The 16,696-nt window shown below is 37.0% G+C and overlaps 1 protein-coding gene across 1 annotated transcript in view; it reads right to left on the bottom strand.

Annotated features, from left to right (window-relative positions):
- The window catches only part of LOC135215226 (RNA-binding protein NOB1-like), a gene marked incomplete in the record, with an annotated part of 136,517 nt that overhangs the window by 79,469 nt on the left and 40,352 nt on the right, over positions 1–16,696 (bottom strand). The window contains 1 exon segment of the mRNA XM_064249731.1: positions 4,105–4,313. Within this exon segment, the coding sequence (XP_064105801.1) occupies positions 4,105–4,313 (209 nt within the window).

Below are 16,696 nucleotides of genomic sequence, written 5' to 3'. Positions count from 1 at the left end.
CCTAACATTTACACCTATGACTTGGACCATAAATGGATGGTCTCTTATTTGGCAGTTTTTCATAAGTTGTAGCTTTTATCAGTTTGAAATATTTTCATATAAAAAATGATAAGTGACAAATTTTCAACCTTCGGTCAATTTTGACTACCGAAATGGTCGAAAAACGCAATTGTAAGCTAAAACTCTATATTTTAGTAATATTCAATCATTTACCTTCATTTGTAACAAGTTGGAAGTCTCTAGCACAATATTTCGATTTATGGTGAATTTATGAAAAAAAATAACATTTTCTTTACGTCCGCGCGGTAACTCTTCCGAAAAAATCATACGTGTGATTGTGGTAATGTTTGCACCATTTTAAATTAGCGTTACATAAAGTTTTATATATGAAAATGTGCGCAATTTCATGTAGAATACAACAAAAAAATAATTGAAGGTTGTAGCTTTTCTCATTTTTGAAATATTTGCATATAAATCACAATAAATAGAAAAAAAAACAAAAAAAAAACCACGTTCGGTCAATTAACTTTGACTCTACCGAAATGGTCAAAAAATGCAATTGTAAGCTAAAAACTCTTATATTTTAGTAATATTCAATCATTTACCTTCATTTTGCAACAAATTGGAAGTCTCTAGCACAATATTTCGATTTATGGTGAATTTATGAAAAAAACTTTCCTTCCCTCCGCGCACGGATTCTCCTCCATAAATCTCCGAATTGAGTACATCGCATTCTCGGAAAATTTGCTCCATTTCATATTAGGCATTTCATTGAGTTTTATATGTGAAAATGTGCGCAATTTCATGTAGAATAAAAGGAAAAATTATTTGAAGGTTGTAGCTTTTCTAATTCCCGAAATAATTGCATATAAAAAAAAAAAATTATTAAAAAAAATTTCGCACATTTGGTCATTTTTAACTCGTCGAAATGGTCGAAAACTGCAATTGTAAGCTAAAACTCTTACAGTATCGTAATATTCAATCCTTTGTATTCATTTTGAAACAAATTGGAAGTCTCTAGAACAATATTTAGATTTACGGTGAATTTTTGAAAAACAACATTTTTTTACGTCCGCGCGTTACGAATTCGTACATCATTTTGTGATAATATTTTTCCGGGTGTTGCGTTTTATTGTTTTACAATGTATTATATATCAAAATGATGAAATTTAGTGTACAATACAACGAAAAAAAAAACGAAACTTGTTAGCTTTTACCGTTTTTTGCACAGCGTGATTTTAATACAATTATGTATGAATTTTTTTTTTTTTCGCTACCATATATCACATTATGACATATGATAATTATATTATTTTTCATTTCTGATGATTGCATACTAACTTCAGGCAATGACAAAAAAAGGAGCCAAAAATGAACTCTTAATCTTCAAAACTAAGCGCGCTGTGATTTTTGAAAAAACAAAATTATTTTTTCCGCTTCCGCGCTGCACTCAAAAAAACCGGCTCCGGCATTCGGGGGAGTTTTTGATTTTTACCGCTCGGCGTTTAAGGGTTAATTTGTCAGTTTTTATCTTTTCTACTCACTGACCTCCTATTACCTTCTACTGCTTCTTTCTAATGAACAACATATTCTTTGGAAGCTTGAATTTAAAGTCACATGACCTGTGGGCTATTCCATATGAACAGAGTTCATCTTCTAAAAAATGATAATAATTATTCTCCAACCAAATACACTGTGCAGGCAATACAGAAGCTTCATCCACAAAACCCAATTGTTCACTGTCTGTAATTATGCCTTTCAGTTAAATTTCCTTATAATTAAGCACAACATTAACATTTTCAAGTCATATTTTCCATTCACAAGTTACTGGGAACAAATGACCATGATATTCTTGTGAATTATCATTAGGGCAATTTAGATCCTTATACAAGTATAGCATCTCATGTTCTATCTATAATAATAATTAACCCTTAATGGACAGATAGCTTCTAGGTGGTGGACGGATTGATCCTGTAGAGAAGCATATTAAGCGCCATTGGTTTGGAAAGAATCGGGTGGGAAAGAGGTGCCACTACTTCTATAGCCCATAAATTCACTAATGGCAACTTTTACACTGACTAAAATCAGAAATCTGGCATCTCAGGACTTCAGTTCTGCTTCTGACTTCAAGGGAGATGTACTGCGTCTGTCTCACATAACGACTTTTGTAAAATTTGCTCATAAATATACCAATGGTTGCTGTGGTTTTTTTGTTCTTGTCTTTTACAATAGGAAGTCAGTTGTAAATGTAATTTTGCAGAGAAAGTGCAAAAAATATTAGAAAAAGATGTACAAATAAAAAAGTTACTGAATCTTCGTTCTCTGTAAATTTATGAAAATATTTGTCAACAATTATGCTAAGAATGTGTTACCGATTTTATTTCTTATATGTTTTGATATTTTGTGAGCTGTAATTATAATTTTACAAAATAAAATAAAATTATTTATTACAAAAAATATATATAAGTTGGTAACATTTACGATTGCCTTGTAAAAGAGGCCCCACAAGGGCTGTAAATACTAAGTCATTTTCAACTCTTGTAGAAGGTATGGAATATTTTTTAGAATTTTTTTTTCTTTCACCATTTGCTTTGCATATCTTCCTCTTTCCATTGTATGCTTTTTTTTTTGTAAATTGGCCGACCTCAAAGTTTCCCCGGCCCGAGGAACTGCATTTTTATTTTTTTACCCGCCCGACTAAGGGTTAGTATCTTAACTATAAAAATGGGTGTCCTTCCTAGACTCTCCTACAACTGATTTTAAGGATTTTGCAAAGTTGAACGTTCAAATGCTAGTATATAAATGTTAAAAAAGAAGAACAGCTAAGAGATGATCAAAGGGACTGGAAGAGAAGTACTATGTAATGTAGATAGCAAGATAGCTGGGACTGAAAGGACTTTGTAAAGAACCCTTAATACTGCCCCATGTGCTGCAAGAGGCAGAGAGAGCATCTGGCAGTTGCCTATAGTATGGGGGAGTTTATGATCAATCTATAAAAAAATCCTCCCGATCTATCACATACCTAGCCAATGATTACATGCAATTCTAAAGAAAATATACAACATCCAACAAGAAAAATGTGTTCATCATGTACATCCTACAAGCAAAATAAAAGTGTTACGTGCTCTCATGCAAAAACAAATAATGTTGACACAGAACTAAAAGAGAATTTTACTCAAAAACTACTGTCAACAATGGACTCATTTCAGTGTAGTAATTTACCCTATTTTGTAATCTTGTCCCAAATTCATGAAAGAACTTCTGCAACATCTCTATTCGAAGAGGAAAACAGGTTCCTTTCTTCCTCTGAGAATGAAGATATGTGGTAACCGACCATCTTCTTATACAAGGAAAAGTAGAGTGCAGAGGACGCATGTTACTTGAAGGAGGTAGATGAAAGCAGAAAGAGCAGGGCAGATTTATCTTTACGTTGAGGGTCGAAACTGTGGATATTCTTTGATAAGCACTCTATATACATTGGAATCATCTGAAGTGGGAATATGGCCTCCTATATAACTATGCTCAGTAAGAAAATCTTCAAGGCCTACCATGTGGCACCATAATATAGTTTCAGCTTGCTTTGAGTCCAACGTACCAATACAAGGTGAAATATGAGCAGGAGACAGAGTGAATCCTGATCACTGGATGTATCTATGACTGGACTTTTATAGTCACATGTATCAGAATGAGTGCTATCAAAATCACAACTTATTATAGTATCATCAGGCCCAGTTTCAGAAGAGTTCCTAAAGTTGTCGAGCTGCATGAAATATCAAAAACATAATGTAAAAAATTACAAACACCACCACCAAATAAAATTTATTTAAATAATGAAATTCCTTTCCACAAAACTCATCCAGTTTGGATAACTTTTAAAAAACATTTTGTATTCATATTCATAAGCTGCAAAATATGGAAAACCATTTAGAAATGTCTAACAACCCCCCAATACAAGAGGCACATTATCATGGTATAAGAATGAAAAACAAATTAGAACATTTCTGTATACAACAACAGTCAGCTGATTTTGTCACCAAAATCTTCCTACTATTGTAATCACCTGTTATTGCTCAGACACATGTATATACTACTCTAATACAGTACCTTTTCCTTGGGTAAATGAAAACCTTCCAGTTCCGTTGGTCGTCTTTCTTTGAATTGAAGGGCCTTCAACAACAGGCCTTTGTGTTCGGTGCGCAGATGATCTGAACTTCCATGAGCTTCAATCTCTAGCTCGTAAGTAAGAGCCAAGAGCTTTACATCAGCCAGAGAGAGCACTGCATAATCGCCTGTTTTCTTTGAGAACTGGTTGACTGTAAAGATATGAACCAATAATCATGTACAGAGTACAAATTCATAAGAAAAACTAATTAATTGACAATTACAAACAAGATTTAAGACAAATGCATATTTCAACACGTGAACTACATAGCTTCTGATACCTCTCTGATATTTTGAAGATACATCATTTACAGTCCAACCTCAGATTTAATGATGCATTTACTATTTATATCAAACCAAGTAATTCCTGAAACAATACTGTCTAATTTGTAATATGCTTTCTAGAAACTTTATTTTCAAATCACCAAAATCTTTTAGATAAGCTTCATCATATTACGATACATCTGTAAAGCAATACATGTCACAATAGATTTATGTATTATAATTTTACTTATGTATGCTATTTTCATATTTGATTTCCATATCTTCAAGTTTTAATTGGCCTTCTCTTAGTCTTTCAATAAAGTCTAACTCAAGGGATCTTGTATTGGATATCACTGCTCCTAAACACTTATAAGATTCAACCTCCTAATCTCCCAAAGTTAATGGTAAAACTAAAAGAAATAGCATCATGTGTGTATCTAAAGGTGAGAGGGAAACCCCCCTGACCACCTGTCAATCTGCACCATGCATACAAAAACAGTATACATAATGTACTGAACTTGTACATATGGAGTTTATCTAACACAAATTCAGGTCTACATAAGGAAGGCTGGAACCAATTCCTTGCACATGCAGAAGAGACTGTTGTATATCAGACCTAACTTATTGAGCATTAATTCAGTATAAGCTTTTAGCACTCATAACCATATGCCACAGCAATCACGAACAGTCCTGTTCATGAAACAAATTGGGTTACGAACCAGTATGTTAAAAAAAAAAAAACAAATCTTGTTCGCGAACTGTACTTCAAAGCCCACGAACACAAAAACATCCCCATAAAGAGTTCACTGGAACACCAAACACACATTTTTAAAATGTCTTTTGACTGTTACTCGGTCTTTTAAATGTTAATTATTTACTATTTTATTGAAGAAATAGTATATTATTGCAAAAGGAATAACGTATATACTCGTGTAACAAGTGATCTCGCATATTGTGTGACCTCTAGATTTTTTTTAAGAACTTGACCATAAACAAAATTTGAGAGAAACGTGTTTTAATCAAAACTATTTAGCATGAAAGAACAGATTTTACTGTTTTCACTCCGATAAAAGATAAATATGTAAAGCTTGTAGTATTCTGATGAAATCAAGTAAAAATATGAATGCAATCTGTTGATTTTTTTTTTTTACGAAATAAACACGCCCTCAGCGCCATCTACTAACGAAAAAATACACAACTAAATTTCATTCACAACAATATGTATTCAAGTGATATCTAGACTTGACAATGCTTCGTGTAACATAAAATAACCTTGTCCTATATCAGTAGAGTATCTAGAGATTCATTTACTCTAACTAGACCTAGAAAATCGCTCTCATTTATTGAATTCAATACAGCAAAATAAACTTACTCACAACGGCCTCAGCTGATTTCCAAACCAAAACATTGACTGCTGTTTGTATTTTTATACAGTAGGGCCTCGATAATCACGGGGGATAGGGCCCAGAACCCCCCGTGATAAGTAAATACCCATGTTATCCTGGTAACCCCCTCAAAAATTGCTTAAAACTGCCTACTTTAATAGTTAACCCACCCAAGACCACTTTTCCAATGTTTATAACTGCCTACTTTAGTTCAGACCCAATATGTCTTCAACTATCACCTTAAACTAAATTCAAGATGGTTTCATAGTTATTTTATAACATTAGCCTTAAAAATCTTTGTAGTATACGTACTACTGCACATATGTAGCCTACTGACCTATGGATTACAGCTAGAAGCCTACATACACATGTTCTATTACATACTCATGTGGGCCTTTTTCCTTTTTATATGGAAAGAGAGGGAGAGAGGTAAGAGAAATATCAAAATTATGTAAATCATATGGGTAATCACCAACGATATATGTTGATAAAGATGGCGATGATTTTGCAGTGCAATCGGATGTATAATAAAGATAATGCTACCAGCAGCATGCAGCAAAACATCTCTTCCCTTCTTCACAACACGTTAATATATTTCACGTAATAACCTTCATCTGACGTTTAGGCTTCTTTCCCATAAGAGTAAAAGAATCAGGGCTTTTGGATGCCACATAATTAACTCGTTTATATGGGTACAATTTAAAGAACGCGGTGAACACGACTTCAATAACAATATAACAAAATGTGGGTAGGGCAGTGTTGCCAATTGGGAATGGCAATTTCTTGCTAGATTTTTCTCCATAAAGTGCTAAAAAATTCACATCATGCACAACAATGCTACCCAGCCAATTTCAACCGATTGCTCTCTTTTTCAATTCAAACATGTCTCTAACAGTGTACTTGTACATTACATTACATAATCCTAATAATTTTCAAAGCATATTCTGTTCAATTCCTGAAATGGTTTTGCAAGATTTTGTTCTTTTTTCTACCATGATATATCAAACATAGTAGAATAAAAGAAATATTTCACTTAACATTACAAAGATTTGATGTCAAAATACATATGCCAGATGTATTTGAAAACAAATGCAAGTTTTCCTGCCAGATGCTAGACTAAAAATTTTCTTACTAATTACCTCATGAAAATGAAAGCTAGCATTAAAAGTGCGAAATTACTAACACTGGACTAAACAGATCCGAGCATCTACATTAGTTATGTGAAGATGGTGTTAGTGAACAAATTATAGTTATTGTTATCATTAAAAATATCAAAATAAACGAAGTCGCAAGCTAATTCCACGTATATCATATTTTTCCTAAACACGTAGCCTAAAAGGAAAACGTTATTTTGTTTGTTTCATCGCTGCCACAAACCCCTAACAATGCAGAGTACGTACAAATGATCATTCTAAACGATTAATTACTACCAGAATAACAATGATATTTTGTATTGAAAATGAATGTTATATATTCCAAAACATTATTACTACCATGATTAGTACTATTAAAATTTGAAAGATCATCTTGCTCGTGAACGGTACCATAATTTGATTTTCATATACGTGCATACATTTTGTCCGCTGGCTGGCCTCGCATAGATAAAAGTTTTGATTTCACTGATATGAAATTACTCCACAAATTACCTTTTTATTATGAAGATATGACAATAATATAGAAGGCAAAAAATGGTTTTATGTAATTCGTTTACCGCTTCGTCGCAGAGAGAGAGAGAGAGAGAGAGAGAGAGAGAGGAGAGAGATGAGAGCGAGAGAGAGAGAGAGAGAGAGAGAGAGACTGTTGCCTGATTAGGTTGTAACACTGACAGATATCCATTAGCAAAAGTTGAATAATAGTTGCGTATTGAGAATAATGATCATTTTATGGAACTTTTGTTTTTACTGAGTCTAATCATATTATAGTATTATGATATGAACATAGTGATCTACCATTTGCATTCTGGTTTTGTTTACATTCAGAGATATGCCTACAATATATAAGGTGAGAATGGTTTTATTACCTTTATTGTCAGTTATCATCATAATGTGAATCTGTTCGTGTATGTTGGTGGTTATCGCACTGCAACTAAGCTTAGCCTACCAATGACATCATACATATACCTTGAATAGGCTATTATGAAGAATATCCAATAATATATAAGGTGAGAATGGTTTTATTACCTTTTATTGTAAGTTAATATCATAATGGCAGTCGTTTCATGTATGTGTTGGTGATTATCGGACCGCGGCCCGTAGCTTCAGCCTACCGATAAACATCACATACGCAACACGTTTGTCCCCCAATGCTGCGATTCATACCAGTGATATAGCATGAGAAGCGGTCCAAGAAAAAATGTGAATGACTGATCCCATGATTGGTGATCCTTGACTAAGTGATGCCCCACTGTAATACAATAGTAATATGAAAATACAGGCGGCCCGCGGTTAACGGTGCAATTGGTTTTATGGCTGTCGTCAATAATATTCATTAAAAAATTAAGGGTTGATTTTTACGGCAAAATTTTCGGTCAACAGCGCCGCTAGCACCGTTATGTCTACCGAGTACAGGCGGTCCCTGGGTTACGACGGGTCCGGCTTACGACGTTCCGAGGTTACGACGCTTTTTCTTAAATATTCATTGAAAAATCCGCCCTGGGTTATGGACGCGACGCTTCCGACGCTCTGAGTTAACGACGCTTTTAAAAAACGCCCCATACTATGATAAGAATCCTTTATAGTTTTAGCACAGTATATTAATAAAATAAGTTTTTGGTTAGATTACAACAAAAATTTGAGGTTATGATGATTTTCGACACTTATGTCGTATTTTTTAAATTTTTTTAGTGACGCCTCATATGCGGAACTAGTTTCGAAGCGAATGAATACACTAGCTTGGGATGCGCAGTTTATAACAAGTCCCAAAAGCGCAAATAATGAAAAAATCATTGCTTGTTTCCAGTATACATAATTAACAAAACTAAGTTTCTGGTTAGATTACAACGCAAATTCCAAGGTTACGATGGTTTTTTTTATGCCTTTTAACGATACCTCATACGCAGAATTAGTTTCTGAGCGGAGGGCGCAGAAATTAATTTACGCTATTAAACTGTATGGTAACCATAGTCAAGGATAAGGAATGCATTCTCAAACAGTATACATATCCTTTAATACAAAACACAAAATCAAAATATCATTGAAACATTATTTCACTTAAAGAATCCATTTATACTCTACTTAGACTTGGATATAAAAAACCATAGTTTCTCTCTCTCTCTCTCTCTCTCTCTCTCGTCTCTCTCTCTCTCTCTCTCTCTCTCTCTCTCTCTCTCTCTCTCTCTCTCTTTTTGTATTTTTCCGACGAAAAATAATCACTAATTAGTGTATTTTGATGTTTATTTTCATGACTAAATATATTTTTATAATACAAAAATGATTTACTAATTTTCAAATATTAATTTTGATTAATACTGTATTAGTAATTTTAATAAGTGAAATGATATTACATAAAAATAATAATTCTCTCTCTCTCTCTCTCTCTCTCTCTCTCTCTCTCTCTCTATCTCTCTCTCTCTCTCTCTCTCTCTCTCTCTCTCTCTCTCTACTACAAAGATGTATGTTTTTTTTTGTATGATAAATAAATGATTTACTATTTTCAAATATTATTATTAACTTATACAGCAATAATATCAATTCATTAATGAATTAGTGAAATTTTAGATTTTATATTTATTTAAAAAATTATGGAAGAATGAAGGAAATCCCAGTCTTCTTTCAGTAACGTTTCCTCGAGATCCAGTACTAAAACTGTCAGATATATCAAGTTCTGTGACAGCCAGGAGGGGAAGAGCTGGGGAAAGAGCTGCAGTGTTGCAATCACGTGTTCCTGGGATTTCCCCCCCCCCTCTCTCTCTCTCTCTCTCTCTCTCTCTCTCTCTCTCTCTCTCTCTCTCTCTCTCTCTCTCTCTCTCTCTCCTTCATTCTTCCCTCTCTCGTAGTAGCCATCTTGCTTGGTGAGACGTACCCGCTGTGAAGTCAGATTAATCAACAGATATCACAAGTTTAACATACGACTAGAATTTGAGAAATATCTAGAAGTGTTCGTGAACTATCGGTGATAAGATTAGTGTGAAAATAGTAGGATAAAGCGTCTTCTAAGTTAGTTTATCAAGTGTAATACTATAAATCAGACAAGATGGCAGTAAGTTCCAACTGCGGGAAGAGGTGGCGTAATTTCTTTAGCGTGTTAGCAGATTCGCAATACAATGAGGTAGCAGGAAGGGAACTGGCATTTCTCATCATATGAAATCAGCAACAGTCCTAACCAAAAAGACAAAAGCATTCATAGATATATTAGAAGGATATAATCCTTCAAACTGGAACAAATCTAATGAAAACATCTTGAAAATAATTGAAGAAGTTCCAAATAAAACTCCAAGTGGTCAAGAGACTCATAAAGAAAATATACATAAACCAACATATTCCGACAAAGAAAATGAATAAGGTGAATCTTGTGAATATCCTAATTGATGCATTAGGAAAAAGAATGCCGAAAAGCATGCAACTGTGTAAGGTTTGGTATAGCATAGTCAATCCACAAAACCTAATCAGAAAATGTGCTGCATGCAACATTCCGACCCCATCCACAGTGTGCTGAGGTAATACAGATTTGAGAAAAGATACAAGAATTTTTTGTTCAACATGTCTATCATGGATAGACAATGTTATTAAATCAAGATTGAATGTACAAATATGTTGAGGATGAAGAAGAAGAGAAGAGGAAGAAGAAGAAGAAAAAGAAGAAAGAGGAAAACGGAAGAGAAGTAAACAAAAATGAAATGACAGAAAAAAAAATAAGGAAAACAAAGAACAAGATAAAAGTATGGATGCAGAGATACGCATTGATACTACATATGAGGCAATAAGCAGCATACCTACGAAGAAATAAATTACGATATGACAACAGAAAAGCAAATCCCGAAGAGGCTACTACCCAGATCTACACAGACGGGAAAGAGGAAAAAATAGACAAGAAAGACAAAACTCTGCAACCTTTGAAAAGAGGGAATTGCAGATTTGGAGAGTAAAGATGTTACTACAACATCCTAAGATATGTCAAACTATGAAATATATGGTAAATGTGCATACTTAGATGGATATGGGGATGATTGCAGAGATCTGCATCCAAAAATATGTAAAAACCTAAAAGAAGGAAAAGGATGTAGTTCGACAAAAAATGCAAATATATGCACCCTGTAGCCATGAATCATAATCAAATAAATAACCACCAAGTAATAAAATCCAAAATAAGAAAGAAACAAATAAAGAGAGAAATCAAGAATATCAGGTAAAAGAGAAAAGCAAACCACCATGAGATATGCAGAGGTGTCAGCAAAAAATTTCAAAGCATCAGCTCCGAAATTCTACTCAGAGATAATAACTGTATTTATTATGCAAGAGGATATTGCAGAAACGGAGAAAATTAAAAGCAGATTCAGACACAAATGAATAATTATGATGAAGGAAGATCAAATATTATGGAAAAGTTGGATTTTTTAATGTCAGAATTTCTGGAAATGAAAAAAAAAGAACAACATACCAGAACAGGAAAGAGACATGGGAAAATCCTTATTACTACCATTATTAAATGAAGGAGAAAAACACGCAAACCATCATAGTGATGAATGCGCAGGGTTTAGTTAAGAGTAACTCAAAAAGAAAAATAGAGTACTTAGAAGAACTAACCCAAAATGAAAAGAAAAATAGATATATGAATATGAAGTGAAACCTGGTATTCCCAAGAGACTGGGAATGATGATCAAATAAAAGGGTTCCAAACTTATAGATCAGATAGAAAAAATAGGAATCAAGGGGGAACCGCAATATATGGGAAAGACAAAAACAAGGAAAAATATATGAGAAATATAGTAACTCAGAATGTGAACTAATAGCGGTAGAATTGATCTGAAAAATTGATGAACATAGTAATATATAGACCTCCTAATACTAAAGAGTTTGACTTAATAATTGAAAAATTGGATGATATATGTAGAAATCACAAGGACTGGACTATTCTCCTATCTGGTGACTTCAACTTTCCTTTCGTAGAATGGAAAGAACGAAAAGGAGATTGTGGTTCATCCTGAAGTTAGCAGACAATCTTGAGCGAAGGGACGGGTAGGGGGGGTATTTCGCTGGCGACACGAGCCAATCGCCCAGAAATAGATTTTTCCTTACGTCAAAATCCTTTTTCTGGGCTCAGCTCGTGTCGCTTGCGCGAAATCGTACCAGAGAAACAGCACAAGATTGTAAAGAAAGTAAACAAAATAGGTCTCAAATAAAAGGATACAAATAAATGAATGAATATAATTTGCTAAAAAGTATACAAATACACAGTAAAACAAAACAAAATCAGAATTATGCTTAAATTACCCTTAAAACTAATTATGGTTAATAATAATAGGTAATTTACATATATACAAATAGGTAAAATGATTACCTATCATAATAATCTGTGTAACAACATGTATCAAAATAGAAATAGCAATTAATATAAAGTTACATAAATATTTGATCAATCACAAAAATATATATATCTCAGGAATGTATATGACTTAATATACAAAACCCGTAACCATTGTAATATGATGTATCCCCTAGCATAAAAATAAGGGGATAACATCTATGAGATCAGTATGGTATCAGCTGTGTGTGTCCCTAACCAGACAAAGGGACACTATATAATCATAAAGCAGCTAAGACACAAGGTGAATGCTAAGCTAATGAACAAGGTAGGAATAGACGAACTGTTGGGTGAGGCAGGTAGAAAGGAGGACTGAATCTTCTACTATAATCTAACTAGAGTCAGGGGAAACTATGTTACCCGCTGCTACTGCTGGGAATTTCAGAGCTTCCAAGGACTTAAGGTAGTGACGTTTGAACACTGTCGGCGATTTCCATCCGGTATACTTCTTTAAAATCATCAAAATTCATATGCTGGAAGTAATTAATTGAGGTGGCTACTGCCCTGACATCATGTGCTTTTTGGAAAGGAGTCAGGATTGGCTTGTTTGATAAAGTAAAGGATTTGTTGCCTGATGCCTTTAGTGGATAAAGTACCACCTTTTTCCCCTCCTAAAGAGGGGCCCCGATGGAGGAAGAGGAGGTCCTGGATAGAAAGGCTCGTAAGGTGTGAAACTGGACAAAGGGAAAACATCTTGCGGAAGGGGTAATACCTTCCAAGGTTCCCACCTCATCAAAGGATCTTCATTCTTTGCTAAAAAACTACGTTCCGGAGAAAGTAGCACTTCCCCTGTGGGAAGGAATTGAACATGATCCGGATCTCTGGATAAAGCCGACAGTTCTGAAATTCTTGCTCCTGAAGCTAGGCTTAATAAAACAGAGTTTTCCTTAGGAGCATCATAAACGAGCATGTGTCATTATCGGTTTCGGAAGCCAGTTTTAGAACATCGTTTAAGAACCATGAAACGACGTAGGCCTGACAGAGGGCCTAAGTCTAGCACATGCTTTAGGAATAGACGAGAAATAGGTATCTGTCAAGTCTATGTTAAATCCAAATTGAAATATCTTTTTCAATGCTGACTTGTTTGTCGTAATAGTGCTAGCTGCTAAACCCTTTTCAAATAAAGATCTGAAAAAGGATATAGCAGAATTACTGTCATGAATCTGATATCTGACTCCCTCAGGAAGATTGCTAACTTTTTTGACGGCAGCATCATACTGCCTCAAAGTTGAATCCCTTTTATCGATTCCAGGAAAAGAATATTCTGAGGGTCAATATTCGCATCTCTTTTTGCCGCAAACTTCATGAAATCCATAAAGTTAGGGTTTTGAGAATCCCTGAGGAAGCGAACCACAGTCTTCGTTTGTACTGACTGGGAGAGCTTGGGACTGGGATCCGAAGGGACGAAGGCCCAGTTCCAGAATCATGGGTACCAATTGCTCTTCGGCCAGTCTGGGGCTACTAGAGCCACTTTTGACCCTGAATGTCCTGAGTTTGTCTAATACCTTCATAAGGAGATTCACTGGAGGGAAGACGTAAATCTTCTCCCAGTTGTTCCAGTCCAGAGCCAGGGCGTCCGTGGCGTAAGCCAGAGGGTCCAGGTTGGAGCTACATAACCACGGTAGTTTTGTGGTTTGCTTGTGATGCGAAGAGATCCACCTGTAGCCCTGGGACTACTTTGAAGGATCCATTGGAACGAACTCTCGTCTAGAGACCATTCCGACTCTAGGGGTACTGATCGGGATAGGGCGTCTGCTATGACGTTTCTCACTCCAGCTATGTGGGTGGAGGAAAGATGCCACTGAATTTGTCTGCCAGGGAGAAGAGTGGCTATCATGACGTGGTTTAGATGACGCGACTTGGAGCCTCCTCTGTTTATGCAATGTACTACCACTGCGCTGTCCAAGACTAGCTTTATGTGGGAGTACCTTGGTGGGCGTAATCTTTTCAGAGTCAAGAAAACTGCCATTGCCTCCAGTACATTTATATGGAACTGACGGAACTGGGGTGACCAAATTCCTTGACCTTTTTTGACTTGGGAGTACCCTCCCAGCCGCTTAAAGGACGCGTCTGTGTGGATGGTGATCCCTGGTGGAGGGAACTGAAGAGGAACTGACACTGACAGATTCTTGACTTTTGCCCACGGCCGAAGCCGGTTCTTTAGAATCAGAGGCACTGAGGATAGCTTGTCCTGGACCTGACATTTGCTCGTGAGCGTCCAGATCTGGTTAGATCTTTTAGTTTGGCTTTCATTAAGATGTTCGTTACTGAAGCAAACTGGAGAGAGCCGAGGATCCTTTCCTGAGCTCTCCTGGATGCTAGTTTGTGACTTAGAAATTGCTTGACTGACTTCGCTATTTCTTTCCTTTTGGTGGTGGAATCGACAGTGTGTGAGGATAGATTCCATTGAATGCCTAGCCACTGAAAGTTTGACTCTGGAGTGAGTCTTGATTTGGATCTGTTTTTATCTTGAATCCTAGATATTCTAGGAATTGGATCACTTTCAGTGTGGCCTTGTTTGCATTCTTCGACTGATGGGGCCCAGATCAACCAATCGTCGAGATACGCTACTACCATAATCCCTTGAGCTCTGAGCTGTTGCACTACTACTTCGCTAGCTTCGTGAACACCCTGGGTGCCACGTTGAGCCCGAACGGGACTACCTTGAAGGAGAACGTCTGATCTCCTATCTTGAATCCCAGATACGGACGGAAGTGTCTTGCAATAGGGATATGATAGTAGGCGTCTGTAAGATCGATAGAGGTGGTGATGGCCCCACGGGGAAGTAAGGTCCGCACCTGTGAGATCGTGAGCATCTTGAACTTGTCGCAGCGGTATGGCTAAGTTTAAGCGGGACAAGTCTAAGATTACCCTTGCTTTGTTTGAGCCTTTCTTTGGAACGCTGAACAACGCGACCTTGAAATTTTAACCTTTTGACTTTGACTATAGCTCCTTTCTGAAGGACGGTCCTCTGCGTAACTCTGTCAATTCCTTGGAAAGGAAGTTGACGGAAAGGTCTGCTGGAGGTGGGTTCGTCAACCAGCTCCAACCCAGCCCTTTTGACACTATGCTCTGAGCCCCACTGGCTGAAGTTCCACCGGTGGCGAAAGTGAAACAGCCTCCCTCCTACCTGAAGTTCTTCATTTTGGTTCTGGTAACCCCCTCGACCTCCTCTGAAGTGCTTTCCCCTATTGAAGGGGCCTCCCAGATCCTCTCCCACGAAAGGACCGCTTACCTCTGCCTCCCTTGTTCGAGCGGTCATACTTCTGAGAAGCTTGACTCTCGAAGGCTTGATTGTAAGCTGGAGAGATGGCGTATGAGGTGGAGGGCTGAGGCTGAGGGGATATCACTATAGGCTGTGATTGACCTTTAGACGTGGAGGGCTGGCTGTCTGCACTAACGGCACTGTAGGAACTTGTTGAGGGAAGCGCGGTTGCTTCTTTTGGTAAGGCTGGAAACGTCTGGGTTTCCTTTGCCCCTTACCTTTTGGTGTCAGGTCTTGCCTTCTCCTAGCCGTAAGACCCCAACGGTCCTTAAGGCTCTGGTTCAACCTCGTAGCCTCTGCCTGGACTTCCTTTACCATAGCCTCTGGGAAGAGATCTGCGCCCCAGATGTTAGAAGAGAGTAACCTATTCGGTTCATGACGAATGGTTGCCTCTAGCAGGACATGCTTCCTACAATTCGTTCTGGCAGTGGCAAACTCGAACATATCTGACTGCACCGTTTGAGTCAGGGCTTTGGTCATAAGCTTAAAAATTGGTTCTGAACCATAAGCCATGGTTGCTACCTCAGACATAGCCATCAGGTTGATTGACCTGGCTAGTCGTGTTTTTCGAGTCAAATTCCGCTTGAATAAGACTATCAGGGAGCCTGGGCAGCTTTTCACCAAACTGCTCCATAGCACAGTCAGGTTTGAGTTTGCCAGCTGTGAAAGTATTAGGCAAGTCTTCCCACAATTCTCCAATTGAGGGAGCACGGAGATGTGGGGTCTGCTTCTTTTAACTGAGGCATGGGTTCCCCTTTCTGAGCTGCTGAGATGGTCGACCTAGCTATCTTGGTTAGGAAAGGGAGAGCGTACTCCCGTTTTTTTTTTTTTTTTTTTTTTTTTTTTTTCCATCGTGAAATGGTAAAGGGACTTTTGAAATGGTTGGATCTTGGTGTTCGAACAGTCCATGTCCTCTAAACATCTGACCATTCTCGCTGAGCCTGGTCTCGAGAATAGAGGACTGTCTCCTTTGGTACCCCTGTCATCCCTAACCATAGCCGAAGGCGTGAGCCTAGCGTAGCCTATGAAGGGAGGCTGTAGGCCTTCCGGGTAGAACTCGAAGTCCTCTATTCTTACGAGTTCCAAACTCCGGTATGGAGAT

This window comes from Macrobrachium nipponense, chromosome 5, assembly GCF_015104395.2.
Source record: "Macrobrachium nipponense isolate FS-2020 chromosome 5, ASM1510439v2, whole genome shotgun sequence".
NCBI lineage: Eukaryota > Metazoa > Arthropoda > Malacostraca > Decapoda > Palaemonidae > Macrobrachium > Macrobrachium nipponense.
Note: the sequence above shows the minus strand (reverse complement) of the source record. Positions and strands in the feature narration are given on the sequence as shown.